Here is a 16,256-nt window from a genome sequence, read left to right as displayed (position 1 = left end):
TGAAGCAACCTAAAGGAGCTAGATGTATTTTTACTTGCTATATATTAGGTTCTTGTACAATAAGGAAAACATAGACCTTTATAAAACTTTAAAAGCCAGAAGATCATTCCTTTGCATTTTCACCCAAATTGGAACTACAGAATGTTAGACTACTTGAAATAGGCATAGTATATTTTATTCTCCAATTAATATTCAATCTCCACATGCAAATAGGAAATCCCTTAAACTCATGGCTTGGGAGCAGATGGATGATGGAGAAAATCACTCTTAATATTTTCAATCAGGTCAGGTGATTTTCCTTCCCTGACTCAGTGCCTCATTCTAAACAGATCCTTAGGGATAGAAAGTGGCCAGCCTTGCGCCTGTTTTTTGGACGATATTTCGCCTTTTTTGACACTAAAAAATACTCGCCTATATTGGCCAAAGTTGTGAGTCAGTGGTTTTGAAATACCGCTGAAAAGCGGACCGATGGCATGCAACGCCAAAAAAAATGCAACCGCTTAAAATTGGCCGTTCAGCGCACCCGTAGTTAGGAAGAAAATATCGGCTGAAAAAACCCTGCGTTGCAGTCCCAGAAACAGCGGTAAATATGAAGACCTGCAAAAAAAGTAAGTTAAAGTTTTTATTTTTTAATTCTTTTTCAGCGATTCGCTAGATAAGTGTTTTGTGATTTTTTTATTTTTTGCAATTTTCTTGTGTGTTTTCCCTCCTCCAAGAGCTTATCCTTTTTAGCGGTAATCGGCCGCGAGCTAAAGTTGGTGAGGACCGTGGTTTCCACCGCGAATCCTAGTGCAATGCCAATTTTTACCGTCGGGTGCATTTTGTTGCCACTTTTACCCCTTTAAAAAGTAGTGGTATTTTTAACAATATTTTTGGTGAAAAATGCCAAAAAAAATCTGCTATCAAAAGACCAATTTCTCGCCCATAGTCTTTTTGTGTATATTACACAAGTTGCTGAACTATAGTGCTCACATATGGGTTTTTTTTTTTAAAAGTAATGTTCTTACTGCTTTCTCAATCCCAGAATGAGTCTTCATGAGGTTTTTTGGTAATCCTGTTCGTTGCTACAGCTATTAACATTCGTGTCAGTGTTTGAAACTTTTAAACTCAAGTGGTGCTTGATCACGAGTGGTGTTTTTTCTCTTGGAGCCTCAGCTTGAGATTCAGTCACTCGTTCATTTTCATACCTGGTTTCAAAATGTCTCAATTCTGACATCTTCAATAATTTTTTAATAATTAATAAAAATTGGTTGAGCATATATTCAAAACTGTAACACACACTTTTAGGACATGGTTCCTATTTGGGTTTTGTTCTTGTGGTTTATACTCATGCGTTTCCCAATAATTTGCTGTTCCCTTGATAATACAACTATTCTCAGTGTTGTTCTTACTTACTTCCATCGTTTGATGTAATTCAAAGGAGCCAGATTGCATCCGGCATCAGTCAGTGCTTTTTTATATTGTTCTAGGTCAACCTGTTGGTATAAATAATTTTATTTAGGGAACAAAAAACAAACAATGAACTCTGGAGTTCCAAACTGCTTGCAGATTTTCTTTACAAAATAAGCTTTGCTCGGATTTAGGAAAGAGAAAGGATATTGCAGGAAATAAATTCTAAACTTTTCAGTTATGTTATTGCATTGGCTGACAAAACCTTTATTAAATTATGCTATAGAACCAATTATGCACTGGAGAATGTCAAAGAGCAAAATGGAATGAAGAACCCCATAATTTGGAAGGGAACAATAGACACAGCTAGGGTTTCCACTGCTGCAAAGTGTACATACTTCTGACCCATGGTAACTGACTGCCTGAGCTTGTACATTAAGAATATCTGCTTGGTTGAGGCTTGGAGGGCTGCTGGTGCTTGGGGAACTGTACCTAGCAGGATTCAGCCTCTTAAGTTCATTTACAAATGAATACAAGCAAGCAGACATGGCTTGACTTTAACTGCTAAGTTAATAGAGAAAAAAAAATCAATTCAAGTGCTATGAGCAATTGAACAGATGCATTAAAATATTTTGATAATGCACCAATAGTATTACCACATAAAGATAACATCCATGGACATATCTTAATGTCAATATGACTAGCATGTTGGATTTATACTAACAATACGAGAATCACTCTAATCATACTTGTAGTATGAATAGAACTATAACAGTCCATAGGCTCAATAATGTGATGGCCAGCACCCATTGCACACCAGCACCAGTACTCCATATCATCAGATGTCGAGGTCAGAGACAAACTCTGTGCTCAATGCACCTACTGCAGCATAATGTGGTGGGCAGGTGCAGTGTGCACTTAGAACTGGCGCACAGGCTGGGTAAAGCTCATTCATGCCTACATTTTTATTTAAATTAAGGTTCTCCATATAATGTGATTGTATGGTGGGCTCACTGCCTATACAGAACAGGTGCTGCTGGGAAGGCTTGTTCCCTTCAGTTGGGTCCTTGTTGTTAAAAGGTACTTTGCGGTACTTCTCAGCAATTACTTGTTTCTATGGAATTTTGGTCTTACTAGACAAGGAAGTTTTGGCTACTTTGCGGAAATTTCCCGACAGCTACTTCAAGCATAACTGCATCTCTTCTCTCAGTTGTTCGTAAAGCTCATAAGAGTCCAACAATAGCTATTCCTTTCAGAATACCCCTCTATTTGCGGGTTGTAGGGGAGGAGAAGGAGCAAAGCAGAATGACTAAATAGATATGCTTACATCTTTGACAGTCCATTCAGTCTTGTGCTTATGCTGAGACTTGTGTATATCTGGACTGTGTGAAGAAATCTGCCAGTGGCAAGCAAGATTCCTGAAGGAAGCCATCATCAAACTCTGTGCTCTGTCACAGGCAGTTGGTGCACAGTTGTAGGCATTTCTGTTAGTTGTGGTTATTGTTATAGCTGGCTTCTTACAGGCAAGGGTGGGAGATTGTGTCTACATCTTCCAACATTCAGTCCTCAATTGTATCGAGCAAGGAATGGACACATTGTTCCCAAAGGCCAAATACGATGGCACTTCGACCACGTGGCAGGATTTCAACAAGTGCAGAGTATAAATGGTGGCACTTGTGTGGACATCTATGGTTTCAGTGCAAACATAGCCCCATTCAAGAATAGAAAGGGCTACTATTCCATCCATGTACAGGTGGTCTGCCATCATCAGAACACAATGCTCATTGTCCTGGGAGCTCTGACCTTTTTGTTCATCCTGTGCTAATCAATAATGCCACCTTATTGAAGAGCCGAGATAACTCTAAGCATGGCTTTTTAGGAACCAGAGAAATGCCTTGCAGCTTTGACTCATGACATCTGTGACTTTCCCAAGGACAAGAGATAATGAGAAATGCAATGCAGCCCTTCCACCTACCAGAGTCATCTTGGAACACACCTTTGGCATCCTCAGAGATTTTATTGCTTGGACTGATCAGGGGGACTTCTGCAGTATAGCCCTGCTGAGGTCCAGAAAATTACTGTTGCCTGCTATATACAACTTTGCACTGAAAACAGGGTCTAATGATGGGAGCAGGCCAAAGAAGAATGGTACCATGAAGCAGAAGACAGCAAAGCCAGACATGTGACACAGGAATTGCCTGCTCCGACTGCCAGTCGTCAGGCAGGGTTTAATTGCCTAAATCTTCCATTAATAGTCTTACCACTTCACAACGCCCTCTACGCATGGTTAATCCCAATATCAAATAAAGATTTCCCTCCAAATGGATCCAGCTATATATACATAAGCATTTGCAAAAGCTATGCGAATGCTCAGCCTGTTCTGCCGCAACAACCTGAATCAACCTCATGTCAAAAGCAAGTTTAGGATACTTCAAGTATTAATCAATACAACATTTATTAATCCAATATACAATGCAAATGTGTTCAGCGTGTTTTGTCCCAATGCTTTCCCTGAGTTAAGTGTATGGTGCATGCCTTTTACTTCCTAACCTCGTGTGACTTTGAAGTGCTTCCCTGGTCGAAGGAAGAAGCGAGGGCATCAGTGTTTGCCTCTAGGGCTGGTCGTGGTTCAGCCCCTCCTTCTGCTATTCAGAAGATCAACTGAAATGTACAGGCAGCATAGCTAGTGATGATATGGCGCTACAGGGCCTGTTCAGTCAGTGACACATCTGCAGTTATTTGAGTGGGGTGGCAGTTAGGCTGGGATGTGGTATTGCAATGAGAGGCATCTCCATCATCTCTCTGCTGCAGGGTATTCCCTCTGCAGCACAGCACATGTGAAAGAATAGACAACTGCACAGCAATGAAGTTGTTTAATTCCTATATGTTGACGATATGAAGATGATTCCTTACTATGCTGAATCCAGACTAGACGAACTGATGTAGTTTGGAGGCCAAGATCTGCCTAGTATAGTCATAGAAAGAAGACAGACTTGCACTTGTATAGCACCTTTCACGCCCTTAGGATGTCCCAAAGTAACTACGCCACATGTTAAGGGTCTTGAACAATCAATGCTGTGTAGCTTTGGGTCCTTGATTGGCCATATTCTCCATGATGGGTCTGCAGCTTGGTCATGCAGAACTGCAAAGATGCACGTTGAGGACCATTCCATGGATAAGCCCCCCTCCAAATTGCACAAGCTACATTCTCAAATAACTCGATAGAACTATGTTCAGCTGTCAAAGAATGTTTATAAGCAGGCAGTGTAAGGTCCAAATCCTTAGGCTCAGCAGCTGAAAGAGGACTTGAGTTGACCCTCTTGCATATACGGCATCCTTAACACGCTTCCTCCTTCAATTCAACCTGAGCTTTTCCCTTTTCATTTGCGCTTAGTGCTTCAAGTGTTCCCTCTTGCAAATGAATAATAGGCCCTCCATCCCAGAGAGGATATATTCATGCTGATGCTTGCCACGATAGGAATGAATAACACAGCGTATTGTGAGGCTCTATGTTGAGGCTGAACATTAGGCTTGATTGCCTTTTCCTCTTGGGCACCTGAACAAGTCCTTGCAGTAAGAAATCTCTTGAAATATAGCTGCACATAGCAAGTGTTTGTACTGCGTTACACTAAACAGATGCCTTTGTATGAGGGAATGAAGGACTGATGAACAAGATACCAGCTGTGAGATTGGGGGTGGCCTCCTACTTCATCCTCCCAGCTGCCTCCACATGCATAATCACGATGGCCCTCCCCTCACAAGGAGTCAAGGGTCGTAGCTTTAGTGTTTCTCCCCAACCCCCTACATCTGACTTAAGCACTGCCTCATTATGTGCAGTAAACACCTCCTGTAAGTAGATATAAAAGGACATTTCTTGTTGGAAAAAGGATTCCAATAGAAGATGAGTTACATTCAAGTACTCGGTACATTAGGTAAATTAATGAACATTCAGAAGTAAGGAACGTTAGCGTGGCGCAGGGCTCGACACCTGTCCCATTTAAAGAGTCACATAGACTGCAATGTGATATGGCAACATGCCATACAATGGAAAGTAATGAGTCTGTCTATGCATTTACTAGATCATCAGTTAGTGATGTGTCCTCTGTGATGGTGGATCATTTAGAGTGAGGAGCTATAAAGAAGCTTGGCAAGAGAACCTATTAAGATGTTGTCATGTTTTCCCATACTTCTTGATAACTATGTGGAAATTTCTTCCTCAACTGCTCTTGGGTTCAGCACACAAAAAGATTGCACTGACACATTCCAGCACCACCATTCATACTACTGTAGCTGTACTTTTAATTGCAGGCTGACATTCTCCACTAAATATCTTTCACTGAACACCTTCTGGCTGAACTCCAAAGCGTAATCACTGAATGGAGTGGTTTTGCCCCAATCATTTTTCATGAGAAAAGCAAAGAAATGAAATTTAAGAACATAGATCAGCACTTTAAAAGCGTCAGGATCACAAAATCCCACCAACTTCATCACATTCAATACACTACTCAAGGACAGTAGTGTTATGCCAGGATAAATGTGTTCTGAACTTTATTCTTTCATAGCAAAACACAGCAAATGGAATAATAGATTCACATTCATTTCTTAAGTGATGTCTCATTTTCTTTGCTGTATCACAGGAAAATTCCAATGCAAACCAAGCAGAAGTACAGTCAATTATCAGTTCATGGGACCACTGCAGAGCAGCTTCAGATTTCTCAACATTACAAAATCTTTGGGCTACTTTATTATCACTCAGTCGTATTAAGAGCTTTTTGCATTGCTTAAACATGATGTTCGTGGTTCAGCAATGCAAAAACTGCAGTATTGTATCACTGACACAATAACTCAGGAGTGAAGTCATTAAGGTGACAGCACAGTGAATTTTGGCAAGTATGAGATACGACCTGGAGAATGTAATTTGCAGTGCTTTGGCTTTTCATTAGTATTGTAGATCATCATCCCTCTAAGCAGAAGCTGATCTCAAACTGATTACTGCAGTACAATAGTGTTAGTAATTAGAAAAGTAAAGGCTGTCTTCTACATAAGAACATAATAGGAGCAGGATAAGGCCATATGGCCCCTTGAGCCTGCTCCGCCATTTAATACGATCATGGCTGATCCGATCACGGACTCAGGTCCACTTCCCTACCTGCTCTCCTTAACCCCTTATTCCCTTATTGTTTAAGAAACTGTCTATTGCTGTCCTAAATTTATTCAATGTTCCAGCTTCCACAGCTCTCTGAAGCAGCGAATTCCACAGATCCACAACCCTGAAGAAATTTCTCTTCAACTCAGTTTTAAATAGGCGACCCCTTATTCTAAGATTATGCCCTTTAGTTCTAGTCTCCCCCATCAGTGGAAACATCCTCTCTGCATCCACTCTGTCAAGCCTCCTCATAATCTTATACATTTCGATAAGATCACCTCCCATTCTTCTGAATTCCAATGAGTAGAGAGAGGCCCAATCAACTCAACCTTTCTTCATAAGTCAATCCCTCATCTCCGGAATCAACCTTGTGAACCTTCTCTGAACTGCCTCCAATGCAAGTATATCCTTTCGTAAATATGGAAACCAAAACTCCATCCTCTTTGCAATAAAGGCCAAGATTCAATTGGCCTTCCGGATCACTTGCTGTACCTGCATACCAAAAGTGGTGTTACATTAGCTACCTTTCGTGAAGACAGAATCGAAATATTTGTTCAATTGGTCTGCCATTTCTTTGTTCCCCATTATAAATTCACCTGAATCCGACTGCAAGGGATCTACGTTTGTCTTCACTAATCTTTTTCTCTTCACATATTTATAGAAGCTTTTGCAGTCAGTTTTTATGTTCCCTGCAAGCTTCCTCTCATACTCTATTTTCCACCACTTAATTAAAGCCTTAGTCCTCCTCTGTTGAATTCTAAATTTCTCCTAGTGCTCAAGTTTGTTACTTTTTCTAGCCAATTTATATGCCTCTTCCTCGGTTTTAACACTATCCTTAATTTCCCTTGTTAGCCACGGTTGAGCCACCTTCCCCGTTTTACTTTTACTCCAGACAGGGATGTACAATTGCTGAAGTTCATCCATGTGATCTTTAAATGTTTGTATTGCTTATCCACCGTCAACCCTTTAAGTATCCTTTGCCAGTCTATTCTAGCCAATTCACACCTCATACCGTCGAAGTTAGCTTTCCTTAAGTTCAGGACCCTAGTTTCCGAATTAACTGTGTCACTCTCCATCTAATTTTTTTTTTTTAATTGAAACATCAGAATGATCAATGTTCCTAGTTATTTTGTTAGCAAGATCAAATTGCAAAATGGTGAATTAATGAAACAGTTCAGTGTATATTCAAGTTGTAATTTTACTATAGCCAACAATAATTAGTGCAGTGTAGGCTTGGCTCAGATGGTACCATTAACTACTCTCAATCAGATGATTCTGGGTTCAAGCGCACTCCTGGACTTGAATATATAATCTCCATTGGTTGTGAAGTGCTTTTGAAACTATGAGAGGAGCTATATAAATGCAAATTCTTTCTTTAGCAGACACAACATATATTTAGTCATCATTGAAGTAACGTTTATTTACTTGTTTTAGAATTTTTTTAAAATATATTTTATGGTAGTCAATATGTGCAAAAATTTAAAGTTAAACGGTTGTTGGATCAAGCATGCCAACCAAGATGTAGTTCGGGATCTGGAATATTAGGTCCTTCATTGAAACACCTGTGAACTCATCCCTTTTTGGCATGGAAGCAAGTCATTCTTGTTTCGAGGGACTGCCTATGATGATGATGCCAACCAAGAGACAGTTAGTTTGAGCTCTTAGAGGAACTATTAATCTGTTTCTGTAGTGATTTGTTATATCTTTACTCTGCTATCAATCTGGTACTGTAGTGGGATGTACAGTAAAAATTTCTTACTCGATTTAGTATAAGTTGAATTGCTACATAAAATTAAATCAAAACAGTTAAATATATTTGGCAAAGTACATTCAGGCATCATTAGTATACTGCAAACAAATATATATAAAATAAACTTTTGCATTTCACATAGCCTACATTTTATTCAACACTTGTTTTACAAAACTTTCAATCCAATTGCAATTTTTGCTGGTCCAAATATGCTTGCCCTTTTGGTAGCCTGATGTCATATTACAATGTCAATTTAAATGACATATCAAAATTCAGCATCACCAAAGATCTGAATGATGAAATGGAGAACTTATTGAATGGAGAGTAGAATAAAAATAAAAAATGAAACCAGAAGTATAGAGAGAGGAGTTTTGACTCCCATTTTCTCCCTATTTTAAAAAAAATCTTCACATTTGTCAATTTTGGCACCTTTTCATAGCTCATCATTTTCTATTCAATTTTCTTGCTCCACATGCATTTTATACAATTTTATATCTGCTGGAATGCTCATTAGAATTGAAGAATAAAATACCCCTGCAGGAAGGGTTGAAGGTTGAATTGATGCCTTGCAACAGTAATGCATTTAAAGGCTTCCAGAGATATTAGTTCAGGTCTAGTTTCTGTTACAACAAATGCTGGCTTATCACTTCTATTTCCCAACTATTTCTCAAAGCGGTGTGCTGTCATAGCAAAATAATTTAATTGAAAGCATATGAATTCTGTTCCGTCTGATCTACTTAATTGTACTCCTTTGGTTTTTCCAACATTCATTTGTGTGGATTTTAATTTCTGTTCACGTCATTATAAATTCTAATCCTTTCAGCTTTTGTCTCTTTCACTTTCAAACTCAAAAGGTCCTCATGCTCCTTTTCTAAAACAATATGCTTGCCAATAATATTTGTCCATGTCTGACCTTTTGCTCTTGAAGTATAGCATGTATTAGAAGTTCTGTGTGACTATTTATGCAACAGTCATCTGAACATCTTGTCAATATTATACTGCATAAGAGGGTTAATTAATAACCTTGCAGTAAAGGGGCATTTAGGGAAGAGTTACCATAATATGATAGAATTTTATATTGATAGTGATTTAGTTAAATCCAAAACTCAGGTCTTAATTCTAAACAAAGGTATGAGGGGCGAGTTGGCTAAGGTAGATTGGGAAACTACATTAAAAGGTATGACGGTAGACAAGCAATGGCTAGCATTTAAAGAATTAATCCATAATTTACCATAAACATACATTCCTTTAATGCACAAAAACCCCACAGGAAAAGTATTCCAACCTTGGCTAACAAGAGAACTTAAATAGTATTAGATCAAAGGAAGTGGCTTATAATGTTGTCAAAAAGAGTAATAAGCCTGAAGATTCGGAGGATTTTAGATTTCAGCAAAGGAGGACTACGAAATTGACAAAGAAAGGGAAAATAAAATATGAGAGTAAACTAGCGAGAGACATAAAAACAGACAGTAAAGGTTTGTATAGGTATGTAAAAAGGAAAAGATTAGCAGAAGTAAATGTGGGTCTCTTCCAGGCTGAGACAGGAGAAATTATAATGGGGAATAAGGAAATAGCAGAGAAATTAAACAAATAATTGTATCTGTCTTCACTGAAGACACAAAAAAAAGCCTCTCGGAAATAGTGGAAAACCAAGGGTCCAACGAGAATGAGGAACTGAAAAAAAATTAGCATTAGTAAAACAAAAGTACTAAAGAAATTAATGGGACTGAAGGCCTGGACCTGATGGCCTACATTTAGGGTTTTGAAAGAGGTGGCTATAGAAATAGTGGATGCATTGGTTGTCATCTTCCAAAATTGCATAGATTCTAGAATGGTTCCCGCAGATTGGTAGATAGCTAATGTAAACCTGCTATTTAAGAAAGGAGGAAGAGAGAAAACAGGGAACTACAGACCAGTTAGTCTGACATCAGTCGTAGGGAAAATGCTCGAATCTATTATTAAGCACGTGGTACCATAAGAACATAAGAAATCTGAGCAGGAGTAGGCCATATGGCCCCTCGTGTCTGCTCCGCCATTCAATACGATCATGGCTGATCCGATCATGGACACAGGTCCACTTCCCTGCCCGCTCCCCATAACTCCTTATCCCCTTATTGTTTAAGAAACTGTCTATTTCTGTCTTAAATTTATTCAAATGGCCCAGCTTCCACAGCTCTCTGAGGCAGCGAATTCCATAGATTTACAATCCCGAGAAGAAATTTCTCCTCATCTCAGTTTTAAACAGGTGGCTCCTTATTCGAAGATTATGCCCTCTAGTTCTAGTCTCCCCTATCAGTGGAAACGTCCTCCCTGCATCCACCCTGTCAAGCCCCCTCATAATCCTATACGTTTTGATAAGATCACCTCTCATTCTTCTGAATTCCAATGAGTAGGCCCAACCTACTCCAACCTTTCCTCATAAGTCAACCCCCTTATCCCCGGAATCAACCTAGTGAACCTTCTCTGAACTGCCTCCAAAGCAAATATATCCTTTCGTAAATATGGAAACCAAAACTGTACGCAGTATTCCAAGTGTGGCCTCACCAATACCCTGGATAATTATAGCAAGGCTTTCCTGCTTTTATACTCCATCCCCTTTGTAATAAAGGCCAAGATTCCATTGGCCTTCCTGATCACTTGCTGTACCTGTATACTATCCTTTTGTGTTTCATGCACAAGTACTCCCAGGTCCCGCTGTACTGCAGCACTTTGCAATCTTTCTCCATTTAAATAATAACTTGCTCTTTGATTTTTTTCTGCCAAAGTGCATGACCTCACACTTTCCAACATTATACTCCATCTGCCAAATTTTTGCCCACTCACTTAGCCTGTATATATCCTTTTGCAGATTTTGTGTGTCCTCCTCACACCTTGCTTTTCCTCCTGTCTTTGTATCATCAGCAAACTTGGCTACGTTACACTCGGTCCCTTTTTCCAAGTCGTTAATATAGATTATAAATAGCTGGGGTCCCAGCACTGATCCCTACGGCACCCACTGGTTACTGATTGCCAAACCGAGAATGAACCATTTATCCCGACACATTGTTTTCTGTTCGTTAGCCAATCCTCTATCCATGCTAATATATTACCCCCAACCCCGTGAAATTTATCTTGTGCAGGAACCTTTTATGTGGCACCATGCGAAATACACAACATCCACTGGTTCCCCTTTATCCACACTGTTCATTACATTCTCAAAGAATTCCAGAAAATTTGTCAACCATGACTTCCTCTTCATAAATCCATGCTGACTTTGCCTGACCGAATTTTGCTTTTCCAAATGTCCTGCTACTGCTTCTTTAATAATGGACTCCAACATTTTTCCAACCACAGATGTTAGGCTATCTGGTCTATAGTTTCCTGCTTTTTGTCTGCCTCCTTTTTTTTTTAAAAATAGGGGCATTACATTTGTAGTTTTCCAATCTGCTGGGACCTCCCTCGAATCCAGGGAATTTTGGTAAATTACAACCAATGCATCCACAATCCCTGCTGTTACTTCTCTTAAGACCCTAGGCTGAAAGCCATCAGGTCCAGGGGATTTATCTGCCTTTAGTCCCATTATCTTACTGAGTACCACCACCTCCTTAGTGATTGTGATTGTGTTAAGTTCCTCCCCCCTATAGCCCCTTGACTCTCCACTGTTGAAATATTGTTAGTGTTCTCTACCGTAAAGACTGATATAAAATATTTGGTCAGAGTCTCTGCCTTCTCCATGTTCCCTATTACTAATTCCCTGATCTCATCCTCGAAGGGACCAACATTTACTCTCGCCACTCTTTTCCTTTTTATATACCTATAGAAACTCTTGCTATCTGTTTTTATATTTCGTTCTAGTTTACTTTCATAGTCTATCATCCCTTTCTGAATCATTTTTTGTGTGACACCTTATTGAATGCCTTCTGAAAATCCAAATACACCATATCCACTCTACTAGTTACAACCTCAAAAAATATTTGTCAGCAGATTTGTCAAACATAATTTCCCTTTCATAAATCCGTGTTGACTCTGCCCAATCTTATTATTTTCTAAGTGCTCTGTTACCCTGTATTTGGACTTCCAGAAGGCATTTGACAACATGCCACAAAGAAACATAGAAAATAGGTGCAGAAGTAGGCCATTCGGCCCTTCGAGGTTGCACCACCATTCAAGATGATCATGGCTGATCATGCATTTCAGTACCCCATTCCTGCTTTCTCTCCATACCCCTTGATCCCTTTAACCGCGAGGGCCACATCTAACTCCCTTTTGAATATATCAAACGAAATGGCACCAACAACCTTCTGTGGTAGAGAATTCCACATGCCCACAACTGAGTGAAGATGTTTCTGTTCATCTCAGTCCTAAATGGCTTCCTCTTATCCTTATAGTCTTAAGGTTCCAGACTTTCCCAACATTGGGAACATTCTTCCTGCATCTAACCTGTTCAATCCCGTCAGAATTTTATATGTTTCTGAGATCCCCTCTCATTCTTCTAAATTCCATTGAATACAAGCCGAGTCGATCCAGTCTTTTTTCATATGTCAGTCCTGTCCTATCAGTCTGGTGAACCTTCGCTGCACTTCCTCAATAGCAAGAATGTCCTTCCTCAGATTAGGAGACCAAAACTGTACACAATATTTAAGGTGTGGCCTTACCAAGGCCGTGTACAACTGCAGTAAGACCTCCCTACTCCTATACTCGAATCCTCTCGCTATGAAGGCCAACATACCATTTGCCTTCTTCACCGCTTGCTGCACCTGTATGCCAACCTTCAATGACTGATGTACTATGACACCCAGGTCTCGGTGCACCTCCCCTTTTACCAATCTGTGACCACAGATAATAATCAGCCCTCCTGTTTTTACCACCAAAGTGGATAACCTCACATTTATCCACATTATACCGCCTCTGCCATGTATTTGCCCACTCATCCTGCAGCCTCTTAGCATCCTCCTCATAGCTCACACTACCACCCAGCTTAGTGTCATCTGCAAACTTGGAGATATTACATTCAATTCCTTCGTCTAAATCATTAATGTATATTGTAAATAGTTGGGCTCCCAGCACTGAACCTTGCGTACCCCACTAGTCACTGCCTGCCATTCTGAAAAGGGCCAGTTTATTCCTACTCTCTGCTTCCTGTCTGCCAACCAGTTCTCTATCCATATCAGTACATTACCCCCAATATCATGTGCTTTAATTTTGCACACCAATCTCTTATGTGGGACCTTGTCAAAAGCCTTCTGAAAGTCTAAATATACCACTTCCACTGGCTCCCTCTTGTCCACTCTACTAGTTACATCCTCAGAAAATTCTAGATATGTCGAGCATGATTTCCCTTTCATAAATCCATGCTGACTTGGACTGATCCCGTCACTGCTTTCCAATTGCGCTGCTAGTATATCTTTAATAACTGATTCCAACATTTTCCCCACCACCGATGTCAGGCTGACCGGTCTATAATTCCCTGTTTTCTCTCTCCCTCCTTTTTTTAAAAAAAAAAGTGGGGTTATATTATAGCTACCCTCCAGTCCATAGGAACTGATCCAAAGTCGATAGAATGTTGGAAAATGATCACCAATGCATCCACTATTTCTAGGGCCACTTCTTTAAGTACTCTGGGATGCAGACCATCAAGCCCTGGGGATTTAATCGGCCTTCAATCCCATCAATTTCCCTAAAACAATTTGCTGACCAATAAGGATTTCCTTTAGTTCCTCCTTCTCGCTAGACCCTCGTTCCCCTAGTATTTCCGGAAGGTTATTTGCATCTTCCTTAGTGAAGACAGAACCAAAGTATTTGTTCAATTGGTCTGCCATTTCTTTGTTCCCCATTATGACTTCACCTGATTCTGACTTCATTTGTCTTCACTAATCTTTTTCTCTTCACATATCTGTAGAAGCTTTTGCAGTCAGTTTTTATGTTCCCTACTCTCATATTCTATTTCCCCCCTCCTAATTAAAACCTTAGTCCTCCTGTGCTGAATTCTAAATTTCTCCCAGTCTTCAGATTTGCTGCTATTTTTGGCCAATTTATATGCCTCTTCCTTGGATTTAACACTATCCCTAATTTCCCTTGCAAGCCATGGTTGAGCTACCTTCCCCGTTTTATTTTTACACCAGACTAGGATGTACAATTGTTGAAGTTCATCCATGTGATCTTTAAATGTCTGCCATTGCCTATCCACCGTCAACCCTTTAAGTATCATTCGCCAGTCTATCCTAGTCAATTCACGTCTCATACCATCGAAGTTACCTTTCTGTAAGTTCAGGACTCTAGACTCTGAATTAACTGTGTCACTCTCCATCTTAATGAAGAATTCTACCATATTATGGTCACTCTTCCCCAAGGGGCCTCGCACAACAAGATTGCTAATTAATTCTCTCTCATTACACAACACCCAGTCTAGGATGGCCAGCTCTCTAGTTGGTTCCTCAACATATTGGTCTAGAAAATCATCCCTTATACACTCCAGAAAATCCTCCTCCACCATATTGCTACCAGTTTGGTTAGCCCAATCTATATGTAGATTAAAGTCACCCATGATAACTGCTGTACCTTTATTGCATGCATCCCTAATTTCCTGTTAAATGCCTCACTCTGATTGTTTAGTGGTCTGTACACAACTCCCACTAGCGTTTTCTGCCCTTTGGTGTTACGCAGCTCTACCCATACACATTCCAACTGATCCACGCTAATATCCTTCCTTAATATTGCATTAATCTCCTCTTTAACCAGCAATGCTACCCCACCTCCTTTTCCTTTCTGCCTATCTTTCCTGAATATTGAATATCTATGGTGGTTGAGTTCCCAGCCTTGGTCACCCTGGAGCCATGTCTCCATAATCCCAATTATATCATATCTATTTAGCGCTATCTGCGCAGTTAATTCATCCACCTTATTATGAATGCTTCTCGCATTAGACACAGAGCCTTCAGGCTTGTTTTTTTAACACTCTTTGTCCTTTTAGAATTATGCTGTAACTCATGAATGGTTACTGCACAAGATAAAAGTTCACGGGGTTAGGGGTAATATATTAGCATGTTTCTATGTTTCTATGTTTCTATGTTTCTATGGATAGAGGATTGGCTAACTAACAGAAAACAGAGAGTCGAGATAAATGGTTCATAGAAACATAGAAAATAGGTGCAGTAGGCGGCCATTCGGCCCTTCTAGCCTGCACCGCCATTCAATGAGTTCATGGCTGAACATGCAACTTCAGTACCCCATTCCTGCCTTCTCACCATACCCCTTGATCCCTCTAGTAATAAGGATTACATCTAACTCCTTTTTGAATATATTTAGTGAATTGGCCTCAACAACTTTCTGTGGTACAGAATTCCACAGGTTCACCTCTCTCTGGGTGAAGAAATTTCTCCTCATCTCAGTCCTAAATGGCTTACCCCTTATCATTAGACTGTGACCCCTGGTTCTAGACTTCCCCAACATTGGGAACATTCTTCCTGCATCTAACCTGTCTAAACCCATCAGAATTTTAAACGTTTCTATGAGATCCCCTCTTATTCTTCTGAACTCCAGTGAATACAAGCCCAGTTGATCCAGTCTTTCTTGATATGTCAGTCCCGCCATCCCGGGAATCAGTCTGGTGAACCTTCACTGCACTCCCTCAATAGCAAGAATGTCCCTCCTCAAGTTAGGAGACCAAAACTGTACACAATACTCCAGGTGTGGCCTCACCAAGGCCCTGTACAACTGTAGTAACACCTCCCTGCCCCTGTACTCAAATTCCCTCGCTATGAAGGCCAACATGCCATTTGCTTTCTTAACCGGCTGTTGTACCTGCATGCCAACCTTCAATGACTGATGTACCATGACACACAGGTCTCACTGCACCTCCCCTTTTCCTAATCTGTCACCATTCAGATAATAGTCTGTCTCTCTGTTTTTACCACCAAAGTGGATAACCTCACATTTATCCACATTATACTTCATCTGCCATGCATTTGCCCACTCACCTAATCTATCCAAGTC

At 40.2% G+C, this 16,256-nt stretch overlaps 1 protein-coding gene across 1 annotated transcript in view; it reads right to left on the bottom strand.

The window, feature by feature from the left end:
* Positions 1 to 16,256, bottom strand: part of scfd1 (sec1 family domain containing 1) — a 255,518-nt gene that overhangs the window by 110,456 nt on the left and 128,806 nt on the right. The window contains exon 17 of the mRNA XM_070877445.1: positions 1,396 to 1,475. Coding sequence (XP_070733546.1) covers positions 1,396 to 1,475 — 80 coding nt within the window. The remainder of the gene's footprint in view (positions 1 to 1,395; positions 1,476 to 16,256) is intronic.

Source organism: Pristiophorus japonicus, chromosome 4, assembly GCF_044704955.1.
Source record: "Pristiophorus japonicus isolate sPriJap1 chromosome 4, sPriJap1.hap1, whole genome shotgun sequence".
In the NCBI taxonomy this organism is placed as follows: Eukaryota; Metazoa; Chordata; class Chondrichthyes; family Pristiophoridae; genus Pristiophorus; species Pristiophorus japonicus.
The sequence above is the reverse complement of the archived record's forward strand: the minus strand, read 5'-3'. Positions and strand labels throughout refer to the sequence as shown.